At 43.4% G+C, this 22,506-nt stretch overlaps 1 protein-coding gene across 2 annotated transcripts in view; it reads right to left on the reverse strand.

Moving 5' to 3' along the window:
* MAP2K1 (mitogen-activated protein kinase kinase 1) overlaps positions 1–22,506 on the reverse strand; it is a 109,962-nt gene that overhangs the window by 28,257 nt on the left and 59,199 nt on the right. For both annotated transcript variants that reach the window (XM_003901088.4, XM_017960720.3), the window contains exons 4-5: positions 20,604–20,681; positions 19,540–19,591 (exon numbers count right to left, since the gene is read on the reverse strand). In XM_003901088.4, the coding sequence (XP_003901137.1) occupies positions 19,540–19,591; positions 20,604–20,681 (130 nt within the window). The remainder of the gene's footprint in view (positions 1–19,539; positions 19,592–20,603; positions 20,682–22,506) is intronic.

A 22,506-nucleotide genomic window follows, 5' to 3' on the forward strand; every position in this document is an offset into this window, starting at 1 on the left:
AGGAAGCGGAAAAGGAATTGAGATTATCTCTAAAAGAAGGTAAGATTCAGAATAAACAACTCTGCCAGGATCACCCAGGAAGTCAACAGCCAGGCTAGAAGGAAACTTCCCTAAGATTCTATGCACAGCCAGAAAGGTAAAGGGAGAGGACACAGTGGCTCTGAGGTCACTTGGTGGGTAGCAGCTTCTTAGGGATTTGGTGCCTGTTACCACCACCTAATGACAGCCCTGCACACACTTCAGAGGGTGGTAAGCACTTACCTCCAACAGTAAACTTTGAAATGTTTTTTCAAATGAAAAAAGAAAATTCCATCGTGTTTGTTTCTAATTAGTTTGGTCTTATCAAGCCTTATGCTGGTTCCCACCCCCAAACTGAGTTATATCACTAGACTCTATTATTTTATTACTTATTTATTTATAGACAGAGTCTCGCTGTGTCACTCAGGCTGGAGTGCAGTGGCGCAATCTTGACTCACTGCAACCTCCATCTCCCGGGTTCAAACAAGTGTTGTGCCTAAGCCTCCTGGGATTACAGGCACCCACCACCACGCCCGGCTAATTTTTGTATTTTTAGTTGAGATGGGGTTTCGCCATGTTGGCCAGGCTGGTTTCAAACTCCTGCCCTCCCATGATCCACCTCCCTCGGCCTCCCAAAGTGCTGAGATTACAGGCGTGAGCCACTGTGCCCGGCCTACTCTTGTTGCTCTATGGTGTCGGGCATCATGAGCTAAGTTCTATCTTGCTTTGGGTAGTGGTTAATAAAATTCACTCTGAGTTTCATCCCTATGTGTCCAGATTTCCAAATCAAACCAGCTCTCTTGGGGCTGGGATCCTCCTCAGGAAGTAATCTGTAACTTAGGAAAGGGCAGCCCCAGCCTCAGGTTTCCATTAGAAATGAGGCTTTGTGATCTGAGGAGGAGGAGGACACAGCTCTCCAGGTACAGCCCTGGGGAACGGTCATGGGCCTCAGGCTCCTTCCCACCACAACCACCCCAGGAAGGGCTATGGCCAAGTCTCCCTGTTACTCCCCTACCCATCTTCCCACACCAGTCCGTGCCCTTTGCACCACCTCTCTCCCATCTGTCTCTCTCCTGTCCCTTCACTCTGCTACTATCCTAACTCAGACCCCCCTTATCTCTCACTGGCCCATAGCAAAACGGCCTCCTAATTAACCTCTCCCCTCTCCAGCTCACCTTAGCCACGACAGTAGAGTCCTCTTCCTTAAAGCACAGCGCATCTCACTTCTCTGTGCAGGATCATTCCACTGCTTTTCGTTGCCCATGATAAAATCCATTTCCTGAACACAGCAGTGAAGACCCTCCTCACTGCTTCAACTATTTCTTCCTTTAATTCTCACCCCTTGCCATCAGGAACCCTTTGTTCTAGATAACTTGAACCACTTGCTATTTCCTGTAAAAACACGTCTGCCTTTTCCTGCCTCTATGCCATGATTCATGCTTCCCTCGACCTGGAATTCCTTTCCCTGACCCTGCCACATATATAACTTCTACCTATGCTTCAAAGCTCAGCTCAAATACCACCTCCTCCATGCTTCCCTAAAGAGATCTAAGCCTCTCTTGAGGAGTGAAGAGACAAACTTACCTGGAGCTATAATCCATCACTGTGAATCTAGCAGATGAAATAGTTCTAAATAAAACGAGACTCACATTTCTAACTAAGAGACCAGCATACTGAATTCTCCACTACTAATGGGCCACTCTGTCTCCCTCCATCTTTAAGGCAGGGCAGTCTAGACATGGTCAAAAGGAATCGCTTCCTGTGTCAGCCACACAGCTATGGGATGGGTGTGATGGGTAAAGGAAGAGAGATGTAGCCAGGAACACCTTGTGAATACCACGGGCAACCTTCTATGTTTCAAGGATCAGACAACAGTCCTTTGTCATACACAGATAGGAACCGTGCTCAGAACAGGACCCTGTGTGTAGCCTCAGGATGGTGGAGGCAGGGGCCACTCTGACTTCTGCTCAGGGATGCCTGGCAGAGGCAGCATAGTTCCTTGTAAAAATTGCAGAAGAAACCACTCAAATCATTACATGTGAGTCTGCTACAAACAGCTTATAAAACAACAAAACAAAACCAAACAAGCCACTTCAGATCTTGCTATCAGTGCCAACAAGTCTGAATGGAGAGGAAGAATTTAGAGGTTGCAATCCTGACCGTTGCTGAAGACCCCATTTGCTGGAGGCTGTCACTGGGACATTGTAAGATGCTTTGGAGACTCCTAGCCCTCCCCAGGAAAAGGATACAAAAATCGTGGGGTTTTTTTGTTTTTTCGTTTTGTTTTTTTTTTTTTTTTTTTTGAGATGGTGTCTTGTTCTGTCATCCAGACTGGAGTGCAGTGGTGTGATCTTGGCTCCCTGCAACCTCCGCCTCCCAGGTTCAAGCGATTCTCCTGCCTCAGCCTCCCAAGTAACTGGGATTACGGGTGCCTGCCACCATGCCTGGCTAATTTTTTTGTATTTTTAGTAGAGACAGGGTTTCACCATGTTGGTCAGGCTGTTTTCGAACTCCTGACCTCAAGTGATCTGCCCATCTTGGCCTCTCAAAGTGCTGGAATTACAGGCGTGAGCCACCGTGCCCAGCCCCAAAACACTTTTTTTTTTTTTTTTTTTTGAGACTAGTCTCGTTCTGTTGCCAGGCTGGAGTGCAGTGACAATCTTGGCTCTTTGCAACCTCTGACTCCCAGGTTCAAGTGATTCTCCTGCCTTAGCCTCCCTAGTAGCTGGGATTACAGGCACGTGCCACCATGCCCGGCTAATTTTTAGTAGAGACAGGGTTTCACTGTGTTGGCCAGGATGGTCTCTATCTCCTGACCTCATGATCCACCCACCTTGTAATCCCAAAGTGCTGGGATTACAGGTGTGAGCCACTGCGCCCGGCCCAAAAACACTTTCATATAGGCTCTGCAGAAGCCTTAAATCTCATTCTGACCTGAGAGCCCTGTTTTTACATAACTCTCTGACCTAGGGAATAAAGGAACACTTTTGAGGCACACTCCAAGCAGGATGGCCCCAAGGTATAATAAGCTACTCTGGCTCTGAAGAGAGGCATCCAATTATAGTGGGCTATGTACCCCTCAAAAATCTAAGCTGGCGGCTGAACACAGTGGATCACACCTGTAATCCCACACTTAGGAAGGCCTAGAAAGGTGGATTACTTGAGCCCAGGAGTTCAAGACCAACCTGGGCAACAGAGAGAGACCCCATCTCTACAAAAGAAAATTTTTTAAATTAGCCAGGCATGATGGCACACATCTGTAGTCCTAGCTACTCAGAAAGCTGAGGTGAGAGGATCGCTTGAGCCAGGGAGGTGGAGGATGCAGTGAGCCATGATCGCACCACCACATTCCAGCCTGGGTGACACAGCGAGACCTGTCATTCATTCATTTATACATACATACATACATGTCATACATAAATACATAAAATTTAAAAATCTAGCTTACACATGGTTTCATCAGATAGAAGGAAAAGAAAAACAAGTTGAGTTATAATTTAAAAACTGTTCTTAGCATTTATTGATCTTTATCAGCTAACAACTTCAAGGCAGAAATAATTCACAGGCTCAAGTTGGATGAACTGTGTATTGATCTAAATCATGCAATGCTTTTTCAGGGTCTTAGTCAAAATAAGGCCTTGATAATTAGAGCAGGTTAAGAATGGCAGGGTGGCAATGCAAATTATTGCTTTAAATAGCATGAAAGAGAGCAGTATCCTAGCACCCTCTCCACCTCCAACCATTTTTAACTCACAGCACAACTACCTACTTGGTTCAGCTTTGGATGAAAAGCCTCAATATAAATTTTGGCAGCTAATTCTTTTCAGAGCTCTGGTATCAGGAAAAATAATCCTCTCTCCTACCCATGTCACCTATCATGTTTTCCTTGAGAACTTAAAACTGACGCATTTAAAAGTTTAGTTTTGTGTTTAAATTTTTTTTTTTTTTTTTTTTTTTTTTTTGAGACGGAGTCTTGCTCTTGATACCCAGGCTGAAGTGCAGTGACACAATCTCAGCTCACTGCAACCTCTGCCTCCTGGGTTCAAGCGATTCTCCTGCCTCAGGATCCTGAGTAGCTGGGATTACAGGCGTCTGCCACTATGCCTGGCTTATTTTTTGTATTTTTAGTAGAGACAGTTTTACCACATTGGCCAGGCTGGTCTCGAACCCCTGACCTGAGGTGATCCACCCACCTTAGTCTCCCAAAGTGCTGGGATTACAGGCTACAGCCACCGTAGTTTTGTGCTTAAAAGCCCAATTTTGTGCTTAAATTCTAAAGCTTCCTCTGTCAAGGTATTCTCCTTCCCCTTTTGGTTAGGAAGCTTTTTCTGTAAAGGACCAGAGAGTAAATATTTTTGGCTTTGAGGGCCACACAGTCATCTCTTTCATAAGTAACTACTCAAATTTACCATTACAGCACAAAAGCAGCCACAGACAACATTTACACAAGCATGGCTGTGATCCATTACAATTTATTTATGGACACAATAATCTGAATTTCCGGCCAGGCACAGTGGCACATGCCTGTAATCCCAGCACTTTGGGAAGCCAAGGTGGGTGGATCACTTGAGCCCAGGAGTTCGAGATCAGGCTAGGCAACATAGCAAAACCCTGTCTCCATTAAAAATACAAAAAAATTAGCAGGCGTGGTGGCACATGCCTGTAATCCCTGCTACTCAGGAGGCTGGGGCACGAGAATATCTTGAACCTGAGGGGCAGAGGTTGCAGTGAGCCGAGATTACGCCACTGCACTCTGGCCTGGGTGACAGAGCGAGACTCGGTCTCAAAAAAATAAAAATAATAATAAATTGAATTTTGTATAATTGTTACATGTCACAAAATTTTGAAAACTATTCTTAGCCTGCAAGCCATACAAAAACAGGCAGCAGGCCAAATTTGGCCCATGAACCAGTTTGCTCACACCTGTGTTAACGGCTTGTTGTTTTCATCCTATGTTAGTGTTTTGTCTTTCTGACCCAATGCTTAACAGAATTTGTAGGGGGAAAACTTTTTTCAAATTTGCTTGCTTTCAGCACCCATTCATTCTCCGCATCTCCTGGTAACAAAGCCCCTCGTTTTCATTTGGGATACGCTCCTCCCCAGCATCAAGTGTTTCTGCTAGGGTGTTCACCAAGAGGCGCCATCTGTTGTGCCACAGTGGTGAGTGTATAACCCAGGGTGGCCCACCAGGCAACACTAGTCCCCTGGACACAGTGAATGATCCAGGAATGGGCAAGCACTCCAAGCAGAGGCACTGCCAATCAGTGGTTCAAACGCTGATCTGGATGCCAGGAAGAGTGGGTGGAGTACTTTCCCTGGGATAGGCAGCACTAAGGACTAGATGTGTCTGGGGCTAGTGAGGTCCATCCTGCCTCCAATTAAGAGAATCTGACTGAAAAGGAAGCCGACACAAGAATGAACAAAGATGAGAGGTGACCTGAGGCCATCATTTCAACCTCATATTCATCCTTGCCTTCCGACCTCTTGGTGACCCAAACCATACATCCCCTCTTCTGATTAAGTAATCTTGAGTTGGTCGGGCGCGGTGGCTCAAGCCTGTAATCCTAGCACTTTGGGAGGCCGAGACAGGTGGATCACAAGGTCAGGAGATCGAGACCAGCCTGGCTAACATGGTGAAACCCCGTCTCTACCAAAAAAATACCAAAAACTAGCCGGGCGAGGTGGCGGGCGCCTGTGGTCCCAGCTACTTGGGAGGCTGAGGCAGGAGAATGGCGTAGACCCGGGAGGCGGAGCTTGCAGTGAGCTGAGATCCGGCCACTGCACCCCAGCCAGGGCGATAGAGCAAGACTGCATCTCAAAAAAAAAAAAAAAAAAAAGTAATCTTGAGTTGGGTTTCTGCCACACCAAAGAATTCTGACTAATAAACTATGTCACTATGTCACATCGGATTCTGTTTGAAAGTTGGCAGGGTAGTGATTCATGCACAAAACAATGATACTGGCTGTGTTCCACTATATACAAGAGTCATTTACAGATATGTCTCTTTCCCATTAGACTCAGCTCCTGGAGGGCACAATTCATTTATGAGCCCATTCTATGCCTAACGAGTAATTCACCTAGTACCTTGCACTTGGCAGGTATTCTATAAATATTTTACAAAATGAATTACTTCTCTTTGATGGGGGAAAAGACTGCGAGGAGGTAGGCGAATAGACACGGAGGAGCATATACCTGTACCTACCTATGACTGTCAGAATGTCACCCAGAGATTTCAGAGAAACTTACTCCCCAAAGGGGTAACAGCTCTATACCCACCCCGATCAACAGCTCACAAATCACATACACCAGGCTAAACTGCACAGATTGCTTCTCCCTTTGAACACCCAGGGGAAATAGAATGCAATGTTCTGTATAATACCAGGACAAATCACAGTGGACCAGTTGAGCTAGCCAAGCTGAACTTATTTTGCCCAAGAAGTCCTGCTCCATTATGGCAGAGACAAATCACTTCAGGAATGAGGGTGAGAACGTGCTTGCCTTTGTGTCCCCACCTGATGCAGACATATTAGAAATGTAGGAAAGCTACCATGTGTACAACCAAGGCAATGTACCAAACTAGGACCAGGACATACTCACCCAGTTGAAGAAAGATAACCGAAAAATGTTCAAAAGGCTACTACCTCGGTGGAAAAACAGTAACTAAATGGTACCTGAAAACAGCTAACCTTCCTCAAAATACCACGAGGCACTTCTCACTTAAAACTTTGTAAGTACGGGAATACCTACGTTTAAATCACTGACATATTTCTAAGAAGGAATGTATGAATCAAATTGATGTAATTTGCTTGCCTTTTTCAAGATTCTATGAAAACTTATATTTGAAGAATCCTACCTACAGTGAATGCTTTGAAAGAGCAAAACATTGGCCCCAGAGCACCTTTGTTATCTCGGCTCACTGCAAGCTCCACCTCCCGGGTTCACACCATTCTCCTGCCTCAGCCTCCCAAGTAGCCGGGACTACAGGTGCCCGCCACCTCGCCCGGCCAGTTTTTTTGTATTTTTTAGTAGAGATGGGGTTTCACCATGTTAGCCAGGATGGTCTCGATCTCCTGACCTCGTGATCCACCCGTCTCGGCCTTCCAAAGTGCTGGGGTTACAGGCTTGAGCCACCGCGCCCGGCCTTGTACATTAGTTTTAATTAGAGCAGGGAACACTCAGAAATCACTTTCAACCTGGACTAGGTAATGGGACCACCAACCAGCCCCCAACACTGAGCAGGAGAAGATGATGTCCCTTGACATCTGCATGACTGTGGTGAGAGTGGATGCTTCAGAGGCACTGACTCTGGACCCGTCTGGGAGGTCACTGAGCCCATGCCTACCCCCTAAACAAGGCTAGGAGAGGACAGTTGGCCCAGCAGCAATAGCACTGTTACAGTTGTGTGCCAGGGAGCTATTTTTCTGCCTGACTGAGCCAACCTCCTAACCAGAGTAGCCTTGGTTCCTACCCTACCGTGGTTTGTAGGATCAGCTTTTCCAAGGACTCTCTGAACTTCCCTTGCATCCTTCTAATGAATAAGTTTTAAGAAGCTTAAACCAAGTCAGGCTGGTTTCTGTTGCTGGTAATCATAAAAACCTCTACCAATTTATCTAAGCAACATGTAAAATGCATTAAGTGTCTACTACGTGTCAAGCACTATTCTAAGTGCTTTGTATGTGTTAATTAATCTGCACACAACCCTTTAGGTAGGTTCTGTTTTCTCTATTTTCCTGAGGTTTGGAGAAGTTAAATGAGTCATCCAAGGTTACACAATAAGTAGCACAGTCACGATTTGAACCTTCAACTTTATCATTGTGATAGAGTGGAAAAACAGGGGCTACCATATTTCATAGCTCCTCCCAACAAGAGATGGAGACTTCACTCTACTTTTTAAATCTTGGCTTGAAACACATGACTTGCTTTAGCCAACAGGACATGAACAAACGTGACATAAGCAGAGGCTTAAAGGGTACTTGAGTACTAAGGTTTACCCCCACTTGCTACTGGAAGAAACCAGGGCTTTAGCCTCACAGAGGATGGAGAAAGAGGACCTGCCAACCCACAGAAAAAGTAATAAATTGTATAAAGTAGTAAATTGTTATTTTAATCTACTAAGTTTTGGAGGCTTGTTACATAGCAAATGGTAATTGAAATAATCAAGTCTAGCCTAGCAGCTCATGCCTGTAGTCTCAGCACTTCGGAAGGCTGAGGCAGGAGAATTGCTTTAGCCTAGGAGGCCAAGGCTACAGTGAGCCATGACTGCACCACTGCACTCCTAGTCTGGGCACCACAGCGAGACCCTGTCTCAAAAAGAAAAAGAAAAAAACACTAAGCTATCTCCAGCAAATAAATATCAACAAATAAGAACAAACAAAAATTTGAGGCAGAGAAAAGACCTCTTTACTCTTCCCTATTTTTCCTAAAGGACAGAAGAAGAAATGAAGTTGAAATTTCATCAGGGAAGAATATATTTAGACCAGAGGTAGAACTGGCCATGAGGAGCCCATACGCAGGGACAAGGAAACTGTTCTCTCTCATTTTCACCTGAACTCAGGTTTCCAGGAATCATTTACTCACTGTGCTGCTTGCTCGGGAACTGCTTGTGCACAAGTACCATTCCACAGTCCAGGCCTTACAGTTAATTCTTCCAGGGCTTCTGCAGAAGACTTGTAAACAACAGGAGTCTGAAATGCTGAGCAGCCAGGCCAGCCCACACAGAAGTCCTTCTAGTGACTTGCCTTTCTTGGCTGTGCAAGTGGTAAACTCTCCACTAAAGACATCTGTTCAGAGACCCATCTGGCTCACAAAGCAGCTCTTCATGCCAAAGAGCAACAATTGGTGAAGTCAGAAAAGAAAGCCCTAAGATGGTGGGGGCAGCACTAGGCGGAAGGGAAAAGAAAGCTGGTTGTTCCAGGAATGTGCTGAAACCTCCCTCTCCTTGGAGCAGAAATAAAGTTAGAGCTCTTCATTGAAAAACACAGGGCATGCTCCATAGTAGGTACATAGTAGAGAAAAACACAGGACTACAAAGAAACACTGTATTAAGAGCAAGAGACACGGGTCCTTCGCCCAGTTTCACAAGTTGACTCCTGTGTGTTCTGGCACAAATTAATCATACATCCAACCATGTAACAAACCTTCAAAGAACAACTGTTTTCTACTATCATCTTCAGGACTGAAGATACATACACAGCAATTAGACATGTTCCCAGAGTTGAAGAAACTTACAGGTTAATGAGAGACAAATAGATGAACTTCCTATTTTACACATATAGAAACCAAAGCTCAGGTTTTAATCACTCTGGTTTTTAGTTTCCTTATAAATCATATAAAGAAACAGGGAAGGCAATTAGCATTTGTTAGAGCTTTCTATATGCAAAACATTTTGCCAGTTGCTTTCCATATGTAATTTCTTAATCCTTACAGCAACCTCTGAGTAGGCACGCAGACTCCATTTCACAGAGGATGGGATGCCTTTACTCCACCGGACGCTCCTACAACACTGACCTCACTCGTCCTTCCACAGTGGTAGACTGCATATGTCAACTGCAGCCTAGAACATAACTCCGTGCTTAAGAAATGTTCATTTCTCCTCTCCTTTCAGCTACTCCTATTTCCTAGAAACTAATACATTAGGCCGGGCGTGGTGGCTCACGCCTGTAATCCCAGCACTTTGGGAGGCCGAGGTGGGTGGATCACGAGGTCAGGTGATCGAGACCATCCTGGCTAACACGGTGAAACCCCGTCTCTACTAAAAAAAATACAAAAAACTAGCCGGGCGATGTGGCGGGCGCCTGTAGTCCCAGCTACTCGGGAGGCTGAGGCAGGAGAATGGCTTGAACCCAGGAGGCGGAGCCTGCAGTGAGCCGAGATCCGGCCACTGCACTCCAGCCTGGGCGACAGAGCGAGACTCCGTCTCAAAAAAAAAAAAAAAAAAATTACCTGGGTGTGGTGGTGGGCACCTGTAGTCCCAGCTACTTGGGAGGCTGAGGCAGGAAAATGGCGTGAACCTGGGAAGTGAAGTTTGCAGTGAGCCAAGATTGTGCCACTGTACTCCAGCCTGGGCGAAACAGAGCAAAAACTCCGTCTCAGAAAAAAAAAAGAAAAAGAAAAAAAAAAGAAACTAGTACATTAAAATATTCTAACATGGAACTCAGAGGTCTTAAAAAGCCACAGATTAAGGACTAAACTGCTGGAAAAACTGTTTCCCCCTCAAACCAATGACTACTTCTTATTGATGCTTTCTTGTCAGTAGAAAGAGGACAAGATGGCAGCCAATACACTTAGAAAGCAGGTGGCTTTCTATATTTAGCACTCTTTTTTTCTTTTGGAGACAGAGTTTCGCTCTTGTTGCCCAGGCCGGACATGGTGCAATCTCGGCTCAATGCAACCTCTGCCTCCCGGGTTCAAGCAATTCTCCTGACTCAGCCTCCCCAGTAGCTGGGATTATAGGCGCCCACCACCACGCCAAGCTTAATTTTTGTATTTTTAGTAGATGGGGATTTCACCATGTTGGCCAGGCTGGTCTCGAACTCATGACCTCAGGTGATCCACCAACCTTGGCCTCCGAAAGTGCTGGGATTACAGGTGTGAACAGCCATACCCAGCCTACAGTTAGCATTTTAAGTGTATACTTTCATGCATTTTCAAAAATGTTTACACCTGTGAACCTATTACCACAAACAAGATTTAGTATTTCTATTACTCCAGAAAAGTTCCCTTACGCACTTTGATGTTAACCTATCCCCACCTCTAGACCCTCAGGCAGTCACTGATCTGCTATATGTTACTGTGGATTGTCTGTTCTAAAATTTCGTATTAGCAGGCTCTCACAGTATGTACTCTTCTGTACAGGGCTTCTTTCCCTTAGCATGTTTCTGAGATTCACTGAAGTTATATGTATCAATAGTTTGTTTTTATTGCTGAGTTGTACTCCATTGTTTGAATATATCAGTATATACCCACTCATCTGGTAATAAATATTTTTGTTGCTTCTAATTTGGGGCAATTATAAAACAAAGCTGCTATGAACATTTGTGTAACAAGTCCTTGCACGAGCTAATGTTTTCATTTATCTTAGGTAAATACCAATAAGTGCAGTTGATGGTGGTGTAATTTAATTTTAAAACAAATTTTAATACCTGTTTTCCAAAATGGTTGTCCTCTCTCTGAATGTTTTTAAGAATTTATTACTGGTGTTCAGCAACTTATTTTACAGCTTTACTGATATGTAATTTTCATATAATAAACTACATACACTTAAAACGTACCATTTAATGTGTGTGTGTGTAAAACCATCACCACAATCAAGATAATAAACATGTCCATCACACCCAAAAGCTTCCTCTTGTTCCTTTGTAATTGTTTCCTTTCTCTCCTGCCCTCAGTACCTGGGCAACCACCGATTTGCATTTTGTCCCTAAAGATAAGTTTGTAGTTTCTAGAATTTTACATAAATGGAATCATGTGTATCCTTTTTTGTCTTACTTCTCTCATTCAGCATAATTCTCTTTAGATTCATCCAGGTCTTGTTGCATGTATCAATGGTTTCTTCTTTCTACTGCTAAGTAGTATGCCATAGTATGGAAATACCATAATTTATTTATCCATTCAATTGTTAATGGATATCTTTTGGCTATTACAAATAAAACTACTATGTACGTATATGTACAAGTATCTGAATGGGCATATTCCTTCATTTCTTTACAGTAAATTATAGGAGTGAAATAGCTAAATGTATATTCAGTAAATGCTTAACATCTTTGAAACTGATAAACTGTTTTCCAACATGATTATACCATTTTACATTCCTACCAGCAGTGTAAAGTATCTTTATTAAAGTTCTCTAGTAAAGTGTCTGTTCAAATCTTTTACCTATTTGTATTGAGTTGTTTCTTTTTACTAAGTTATAAGAGGTCTTCATCAAATATTCTAGATAAAGTTCTTTGTCAGATATATGTTTTGCCAATATCATCTCTTGGTCTGTGGCTTGTCTTTCCATTTCTGTCAGTGTCTTTCCACCACTCCCCACCCCCACCAGACAAGGTCTTGCTCTGTCCTCCAGGCTGGAGTGAAAGATTATGGCTCACTGCAGCCTCGAACTCCTGGGCTCAAGCAATCCTCCTGCCTCAGCCTCCCAAGTAGCTGGGACCATAGGCGCACACCATCAGGCCCAGCTAAATTTTTCTTTTTTTAGTAGAGATGATGTCTTGTTATATAGACCAAGCAACCCTTCTGCCTTAGCCTTCCAAAGTGCTAGGACTATAGGTATGAGCCACCACACATCAGCCCTGTCAGTATCTTTTGAGAATCAAATATTTTAGGTATAGATAAAATTCTCAATTGATTGATTTTTCTACCTAGGGCATGCCTTCTCCCATTTAAAAACTGCCAAAACATGGGTCACTAAGATAGTCTCCAGTGCTTTCCTCTAGAAGTTTTTATAGCCTTAACTCTTACAGTTAGACCTATGATCTACAGTGAGTTAACTTTTGAATATGGTATGTGGTAATAGGTAATGGTCAAGGTTCATCTTTGTGCATATGCATACCTAATTGTTCCAGCATCATGTGTTAAAAAGATTATCCTTCCCCTATTGAACTACCTTGGAATTTCATCTGCCAAAAATCAATTGACTATATAGGTATGTGTCTAATTCCGGACTCTTCATTCTGTTCTACTGACTTATTATGTTTGTCTTTACACCAATACAACACTCTATAACTATAGCTTTATAATAATTTTCTTTTTTTTCCTTTTTTTAAAGAGACAGGGTCTCCTTATGCTGCCCAGACTAGAGAGCAGTGGCTATTCATAGGTGTGATTCCACTACTAATCAGCACTGGAGTTTTGACCTGTTCCACTTCCAACCTGGGTCAGTTCACCCTTCCCTAGGTAACCTGTTAAGTCTTCTGTTCATGGGAGGTCACCACATTGATGCTGAACTTAGTGCAAACACCCAACTGGCATTAACACACTACAGCCCAGAACTCCTGGGCTCAAGTGATCCTACCGCCTCAACCTCCCAAGGAGCTGTGACTACAGGTGTGCACCACCACACCTAGCTATAATAAATCTTAAAATCAGGTAGTCTAAGTCCCCAGCTTTTTCTTTTCTCAATGTTGTCTTAGCTATTCCAGGTCCTTTGCATTTTCATGTAAATTTTAGATATAATTTGTTAATTTGACAAAAAAGGCTGCTGGGATTTTCAATATGATGGCTTTAAATCTACAGATCAATTAATATATCAATTGCCTACATAGCAATCATAGGGTTAGCACTTAAAGCAAAACTGTTACCTTAACAACACGAGTCTTCTCATCAATAACATATTGATTCATGTCTTCTTTAAATTCTCCATTTATTTAGGCCTTCTTTAATTTATTTAGGTCTTCTTTAAATCTTCTTAGGAATGTTTTGTGGTTTCTGGTATTAAGGTTTTGATATCTTTTGTCAAATGTGTCCCTCAGTATTTCCTATTTTTTGATATTATGGTAAACAGTGTTTTTTTCTCACATCAATTCCCAGTTGTTTACTGCCAGCACAGCCCCTCCTTTCCTGAGACTCCAGTTACTTGTATGTTCATCAGCATGACATTGTCTTACCTGCCTCTGAAATTGGCCCATAGGTCTCATTCTTTTCTTGCCCTTTCCCCCAGATTCCAATTACATGTAACTTAGACTACTTGAATCTTGTCCCACAGGTCTCTGAGGTTCTGCTCTTTATCTCTTTCTAGTCTTTTCCTCTTTGTGCTTCAGTTTCTATAGCTCTATTAGAGCATCTTCAGGTTAACTGGTCCTTTCTTATGTAGGGACTAATCTGCACAAGAAAATCAATTTTTCACTTCAGATACTGAAATTTTCATCCATAGAAATTTCACGGTTCTGGCCAGGCACGGTGGCTCACGCCTGTAATCCCAGCACTTTGGGAGGCCAAGGCAGGTGGATCACGAGGTCAGGAGATCCAGACCATCCTGGCTAACATGGTGAAACCCCCCCTCTACTAAAAATAAAAATACAAAAACATTAGCCGGGCGTGGTGGCGGGTGCCTGTAGTCCCAGCTACACGGGAAGCTGAGGCTGGAGAATGGCCTGAACCTGGGAGGCGGAGCTTTCAGTGAGCCGAGATCCTGCCACTGCACTCCAGCCTGGGCGACAGAGCGAGACTCCGTCTCAAAAAAAAAAAAAAAAAGAAAGAAATTTCACGGTTATTTTTATCCTCCATTTCTCTGCCTATATACTCATCTTTCCCTTTAAATACTTGCGCATATATTTATAACATCTCTTCTGTTTTTTTTCTTTTTTTTTTTTTTAAGTACAGATGGGGTTTCACTATGCTGCCCAGGCTGGTCCACCACGCCTGGCCTCATATCTCTTAAAGTCATTTTCTGCTAATTCCATTATCTCTTTCATTTCTGGATCTCTTCCTACTGATTGATTTTTCTTTTGGTATGGCTTGGCTTTTCCTGCCTCTTTGCCAGTCTGGTAATTGTTTTTATTAGATGCTGGACACTGAATTTGAGTGTTTGGATTCTGTTGTCTTCGAGTGTTAAACTTTGTTTTGCCATGTTGTTAGGTAACTTGTAGATCAGACTGACCTTTCAGAGACTTGTTTTATTGGACAGCTTTTAAAAACTTTTCCCTGGAGCCAGTTTAACCTGGTAACTAAGGTGACTTTTCTGGGGTCTCTATTGCGTTTCATTTATGTTCAATTATGGCTTTCCATTCTGAATGGTTGGAACTTGAACTTCTCACAGCCCCGTGTAAACTCCGGGAATTGTTCAACATATAGCTCCTTGGTAATTTTCTGTCCGGTCTGATGGACTTTCACCCTGCACATGTGCAGATCAGTATTCACCAACAGACTCGAGGGGATTTATACGCCAGATGCAGTGGCTTATACCCGTAATCCAGCACTTTGGGAGGCTGAGGCAGGAGGACTACCTGAGTCCAGGAATTTGAGACCAGCCTGGGCAACAGAGCCAGATCCCTACTCCACAAAAAATCTAAAAATTATCCAGACATGGTGATGCACATCTGTAGTCCCAGCTACTTGGGAGGCTGAGGTGGCAGGATTGCTTGAGCCTGGGAGTTCAAGGCTGCAATGAGCTGAGATCGAGCCACTGTACTCCAGCCAAAGTAACAGAGCAAGTTCCTGTCTCAAAAAAGGGGGATGGGGGTGGGATTTAAGAAGTACTTCCAGGCAAAAAGCTGAAGCAATCATAGGGATTACTGCTTCTGTTTCTTATCTCTCACTGATCACAGTCCTACCTTATCTGTTGTTCAGAGTCTGATTACAACTGTTTCACATGTATGTTTTTCAGTTTTATAGCTGTTTATGGTGAGAGGGCAAGTCCTTCACCAGTAACTCCTAATAATTTCAGAAGAGGAAGTCTAGTTTTCTTTTTAAATGTTAGCTCTGAGTTTCCTCGGCTCTTGTCAGAATAGTGGCTAGTTTTGTTTTTTTTTTAGACAGAGTTTCACTCTTGTTGCCCAGGCTGAAGTGCAATGGCGCAATCTCGGTTCACCGCAACCTCTGCCTCCCAGATTCAATCGATTTTCCTGTCTCAGCTTCCCACATAGCTGGGATTACAGGCATGCACCAACACGCCCGGCTAATTTTTTGTATTTTTAGTAGAGATGGGGTTTCTCCATGTTGGTCACGTTGGTCTACAACCCCCAAACTCAGGTAATCCACCCGCCTCGGCTTCCCAAAATACTGGGATTACAGGTGTGAGCCACGGCGCCCAGCCAATAGTCTGTAGTTCTTAACAATGCAGTTTGACGGCCCCAGGTTGAAATTAATAGATGCACAAAACTGAACCATATGTACAAGCTGTAAGCTGGTCATGCAAATTCCAACTACCAGTCTATCACGGACAGAAATTTTTCAATATTTTGAGAAATTTTCCCTGGAATGAGAGGGAACACTTGTACAACTTTCTTCTTTGTGCTTTATTTTCTATTTCTTTCCTCCCCACAAATCCCACTAGGGACAAGCTGCCATTACTCCTCTTTCTAGACAGCCCACCTAGCTACTCATTCTACTCCCAATGCACTGTTTCCCAAAGTGTGGCTATGGACACAGCATAAGAACTAGCACTTAACTTAAGAACCAGTGTCTAGCACATCATATAACATGGATGAACCATGAAAACATTATTCTAACTAAAACAAGACAGTACCTAAAGGACAAATACTGCATAATTCCACTCATATGAGGTACCTAGAGTAGTCAAACTCAGAGAGATAGAAGGTAGATTGGTGGTTTCCAACGGATGGGGAAAGGGGGAAATAGTGGGGGTTTTTTTGTTTTGTTTTTTTTGAGATGGAGTCTTGCTCTGCCACCCAGGCTGGAGTGCAGTGGCACAATCTCAGCCCACTGCAACCTCTGCCTCCCAGGTTCAAGGGATTCTCATGCCTGTCCTCTCAAGTACCTGGGATTACAGGTGTGTGCCACCACGCCTAGCTAATTTTTGTAGTTTTAGTAAAGATGGGGTTTTCGCCATGTTGGCCAGTCTGGTCTTGAACTCCTGACCTTGGATGATCTGCCCACTTCGGCCTCCCAAAGTGCTGGGATTACAGGCATCAGTCACCACACCTGATGAGAGCTGTTAAATAGATACAGAGCTTGAGGTCCGCAAGATGAAAAAAGTTCTGGAGATGGATGGTGGCGATGGCTGCACAACAATGTGAATATACTTAAAGCCTCTGAACTATACACTGAAAACTTGAGAAAATGGTAAACTTTATGTATATATTTTTTTACAATTAAACTTTTTTTTTTTTTTTTGGAGACAGAGTCTCTGTTGACCAGGCTAGAGTGCAATGGCATGATCTCAGCTTACTGCAACCTCTGCCCCTCAGGTTCAAACAATTCTCTTGCCTAAGCTACCTGAGTAGCTGGGATTACAGGCATGTGCCACCACGCCCAGCTAATTTCTGTATTTTTAGTAGAGACAGGGTTTCACCATGTTGGCCAGGCTTGTTTCAAACTCCTGACCTCAAGTGATCCACCCGCCTCGGCCTCCCAAAGTGCTGGGACTACGTGCATGAGCCACTATGCCCAGCTAATTGCCTATTTTTAAATTTTCAGGTCCCTGTGCCCTACCCCAGACCTACTGAATCAGAACACCCTCCAACACTTGCAAACACTGTCATAATTAAGTGACCTTGACCTGAAAGCTCAGTATCTGGAAGAAGTAAGACTAACAAAAAGAACACTAGGGGAGAGAAGGGGGACGTTAAAAAAAAAAAAAATGCATCCAGGAGTCAGCCATGTCAAAGGTGGCTCCACTTAGTGCTCAGCTTGCTCACCTGTGATGTATCACCTACTCTATGGGGTTTGTAAGCTGTCCATTCAGTTCCACCAGCCCACCCTAGTCCACTCATCCCCTCTTCAGCTCTCCTCCCTACACCAGTCACTGTTGACAGTGCTGCGGCAGAAGGGACATGGCCGACAGCACCATGTTTACCAATTTCCTGTTCTCTGGCTTCATCTTTTTAAAAAGCAACTATACCAAGGTATAATTTATATACTATAAAATGCAGTCACATTAGTGGACAGTTGACTTTCAACGAATGTATATACCCATGTATCCATCACCATTGTCAAGATGTAACATTTGCCCTTCCCACCATCTTGGATCCTATGGAGGTCTGCTGGGAACAGGACTTCTAAAAGGAAATATGTGGAAGGCTGTGGTGCAAGGCCATTTTTGCTGGCTATAAGCAGGGTATCTGGAACCAAAGGGAGCAGACAGTTCTTCCTAAAGTTGAAAGTGTTTATGCCCGAGATGAAACACAATTCTATTTGGGCAAGAGATGCGCTTACGAATACAAAGCAAATACAAAAATACAAAAATACAGTAACTCCTGGCGGCAAACCAAACAACACCAGAGTAATCTGGAGAAAGGTAACTTGGGCCCACAGAACCAGTGGCATAGTTTATGCCAAATTCTGAAGTTCTCTTCCTGGTAAGGAATCCAAGTGATGTTGTACCCCTCAAGGATTTTTTTTTTTTTTTAGACAGAGTCTCACTCTTGTCACCCAGGATGGAAAGCAGTGGCGCGATCTCGGCTCACTGCAACCTCCGCCTCCTGGGTTCAAGCCTCTCCTCCCTCGGCCTCCTGAGTAGCTGGGATTACAAGCACCTGCCACCACGCCCGGCTAATTTTCTGTACTTTTAGTAGAGACGAGGGTTCGCCATGTTGGCCAGGCTAGTCTCGAACTCCTGAACTCAGGTGATCCGCCCGCCTCAACCTCCCAAAATGCTGGGATTACAGGCGTGAGCCACCGCGCCCGGCCCCCCTCAAGGATTTAAACTAATGAGAAGTCAATAAATATAAGTGGATTTGTGCTCTTGAAAAAAAAAAAAAAAAAAGATGTAACATTTGTGTCACCCCAAAAAGTTCCTTCATGCCCCTTTAATCTCTCCCTAGACCCCCCAGGCAACCACTGATCTACTTTCTGCCACTATGGATTTGTTGTTATTCTCTCTGTAATTTCATATAAATGGAAATAGTTTGGGCTGTTTTGTGTCTGGCTTCTTTCACTCAGCATAAATGTTCCTGAAATTCAACATTACGTGTATCAGTAGTCTGTTCATTTTTATTGTTGAAGAGTATTCTATTGTATAGATATACAACAATTTGTTTCTCTCTTTGCCTGTTGAAGGATATTTCAGTTGTTTCTACAAGAAATACAGCTTCTTTAAATATTTGTGTGGATATATGTTATCTTTTATCTTGGACAAATGCCTAAGATGGTATGCTCACATGGTTAAGTCTATGTGTACCTTTATTAAAATAAATCAGTTTATTTCTTTTTTAATGTGTTTTGTTGTTGTTCCGGTTGTTGTTTTGAGACGGCATCTTGCTCTGTCGCCCAGGCTGGAGTGCAGCAGTGCAATCTCAGCTCACCACAACCTCCACCTCCTGGGTTCAAGCAATTCTCCTGCATCAGCCTCCCAAGTAGCTGGGATTACAGGAGCTCGCCACCATGGCTGGCGGCTAATTTTTGTATTTTTAGTAGAGACAAGGTTTCACCATGTTGGTCAGGTTGGTTTCGAACTCCTGACCTCATGATCCACCCGCCTGCCTGGGTCTCCCAAAGTGCTGGAATTACAGGCGTGAGCCACTGCACAGAGCAATAAATCAGTTTCTTTTATAGCAAAACTCATATGCAGCTGGCCAGTCCTGACTTTGGGCATATGCACAATCTAGTCCAGTGAAAAGTGACACCAGAGACTGGATAACTAAGTTCTGGCTGAGGCTCTTAGCTGGACTTCCAGGGTGACTATGACTATGTCCATCACAGTTACAGGCAATAGATGTAGCAAGACCAAAAAGAGGGTAGGAATTGCTGCCCCAGCCACCAAACTAAACAATGACTTTTAATAAAATATTTAACATGTTATTAAAAGGCTTTTACATGAAAACAAAACGTACAAAAAAGAGGAAGCAACAACCTTTGGATTATATCTAAACTTCAAAGCACAACAACTAGCAAATAACTTCTTACCTCTGTGCATGATCTTGTGCTTCTCCCTCAGATATGTCAGGCCTTTTATTACCTAGAGGAACGGGAATGTAAAAGAAGACAAAATACTGGTCATTAGAAAAATAATCTATTTTAAAATATTCTAGGAAAATACTTCATTTATCATCATCACAAATTTGCCCTCCTTTTTTTTTTTTTTTTTTTTTTTTTTTTGAGACAGAGTTTCACTCTTGTTGCCCAGGCTGGAGTGCAATGGTGCAATCTTGGCTTACCACAACCACCCCATCCTGGGTTCAAGCAATTCTCTTGCCTCAGCCTCCTGAGTAGCTCGAATTACAGGCATGCACCACCATGCCTAGCTAATTTTGTATTTTTAGTAGAGATGGGGTTTCTCCATTTTGGTCAGGCTGTTCTCGAACTCCTGACCTCAGATGATCTGCCCGCCTCCACTTCCCAAAGTGCTGGGATTACAGGCACGAGCCACCGCACCCAGCCCCTTATTTTTTATTCTTTTGTTTCATTTTCTTAACCTGCCTTATCAAGCAACCATCTTTTTACATGGTATATAGAGTTGTTTTGTTTTCAGACAGGGTCTCGCTCTGTCACCCAGACTGAAGTGCAATGGCACAATTATGGATTATGGCTCACTGCAGCTGAGTCTCAAGTGATCCTCCCACCTCAGCTTTCCAAGTAGCTGGGACTACACGTGTGCACCACCACGCCCAGCTATTTATTTTTTTGTAGAAGTGAGGTCTCATCATGTTGCCCAGGCTGGAGCTGAACTCCTGGGCCTCCCACCTCGGCCTCGCAAAGTGCTGGGATTACAGGTGCAAGCCACTGTGCCTGGCCCCTGGTTTTCAAGACACACGGATTTTAATATAAAGGAAGTCACATTTCTCATTCTAATGCGACAGAGACAACAGTGTCTATAGACTCCAAACAGGGAAGAGTCTACTGAGAAAATGCCACTTTTTTAAATAAACTTTCCCCTCATTGACTTCCCATCTTCCTTTCTTGTTCATTTCCTACCAACTCATTAACTTATCAATGAGGAACTTAGAAGAAAACCTTCATAACATACTCACAGCAATGCTAACTTTTCCTAAAATTTGTTCAGGAATTCTTCCAGCTTTCTTCAGGACTTGATCCAGAGAACCTCCATCCTAAGAATGAGAATACCAGACCAGTTAGTGACAATGTTTCCAACTATTCTTTCAAGGGATAACTTTCGGGAAGAAAATGAATCTTTAAACCTCATGAGGAAAGTGAATCTCAGGCAAATCCTCCTAAAAGGTTAAGAGTAAGCACCCATTGGTTTATTGCTGACATCAAATATGGCATGAATGCAAACCACTGTGGGAGGTGTCAAATAACAACTCTAATCCCATGAATATCATTCAATTACTAATTAAGTAGTCACAAAAAGGCCTGATTTGCACTGAAATAACAATATAATATAGTGGTTTGGGGTGCAGGCTCTAGAAGCAAACTATAAATGTGAATTCCAACTCTATTGCTTACTATCTGGGGAACTTGACTAAGTAACTCAACCTGCAAAATGAGGATAATAATCACTAGGCTATTATAATAATCACAGGGCTATATAAGGATTAAACCAGCTAATAGATATAAAGCACTTAGAACAACATATGGCACATAATAAGTGCTCAACAAATGCTGGCCATTTTATCACTATCATGTATGTCACAAGGTACACTTGGTATTGTGCTAATAAATCATAATTATCAATCCAAAGAAAAATGTCATAGAAAGCAATAATTCACTCCACAAATCCTACAAAGTACCACAGACTGTGTTAGCTTCTATGGGGGTCAGATATATGAAAAACAGCTGGTTTCTGCCCTCAATACATTTACTAACAGGGGAAATATGCAACTTTCAATAAAATATAACTGTGGTATTATTTTTTATATATATATATATATAAAAATAAAAGTTTTCATCTATGGTTCCTGGTTCATAACTCCCATGTGCCCTTGTTACAGTCTTATTTTTCATTTTTCAAATCTTTTTCTTTTCTTTTCTTCTTTTTTTTTTTTTTAATAGAGATGAGGTCTCCCTATGTTGCCCAGGCTGGTTTTGAAATCCTGGGCTCAAGCGATCCTCCCACCTCAGCCTCCCAAAGTGCTGGGATTACAGGTATGCCTTAGTCTTTTGTTGTAACTTTGGGTGTGTGAGGCCTCAGGAATAGGCCTCAGAATCTTTCCTGCCCTCTTTTCACCTGCCCCAAAGCAGGACTCTAATCTACCTCCCACCTTTTTAACTGTGGATCTCAACGCCTTCCCCGAGAGGGTCCTGCCCTATATGCTGGGGGAAGGAATGCTGACCTCATGAAGCTGCCATAAAAACCCAGAACGCGGCAGGGCACGGTGGCTCACGCCTGTGATTCCAGCACTTTGGGAGGCCGAGGCAGCTGGATCACAAAGTCAGGAGATGGAGACCATCCTGGCTAAAATGGTAAAACCCCGTCTCTAATAAAAATACAAAAAATTAGCCGAGCGTGGTGGCGGGCACCTGTAGTCCCAGCTGCTCAGGAGGCTGAGGCAAGAGAATGGCGTGAACCCAGGAGGCAGAGTTTGCAGTGAGCAGAGATCGCAACATTGCACTCCAGCCTAGGCCACTGCACTCCAGCCTGGGTGACAGAGCGAGACTCCGTCTCAAAAAAAGAAAAAAAAAAGAACAACAACAACAAAAAAACCCAGAAGGCTGGGTTCAGGAAAAGTGAACAAATGGAGGTTCCTGGCGGGTGGTGAGCCCAGGGAAGGCATGGAGGCTTCGCACCCCACTCCCATACCTTGTCCCGTGTGTCTCTTCACCTGCATCCTTTACAATGTCCTTTATAATGAACCAGTAAAATTAAGTGTTTCCCCGAGTTCTGTGTGCCCATCCAGCAAATTAATCGAACCCAAAGATAGATAGGATCATGGGAGTCCCAACTTAAATCAGTTGGACATTTTGGAGGCCCAG

This window comes from Papio anubis, chromosome 7, assembly GCF_008728515.1.
Source record: "Papio anubis isolate 15944 chromosome 7, Panubis1.0, whole genome shotgun sequence".
Classification (NCBI taxonomy): Eukaryota; Metazoa; Chordata; class Mammalia; order Primates; family Cercopithecidae; genus Papio; species Papio anubis.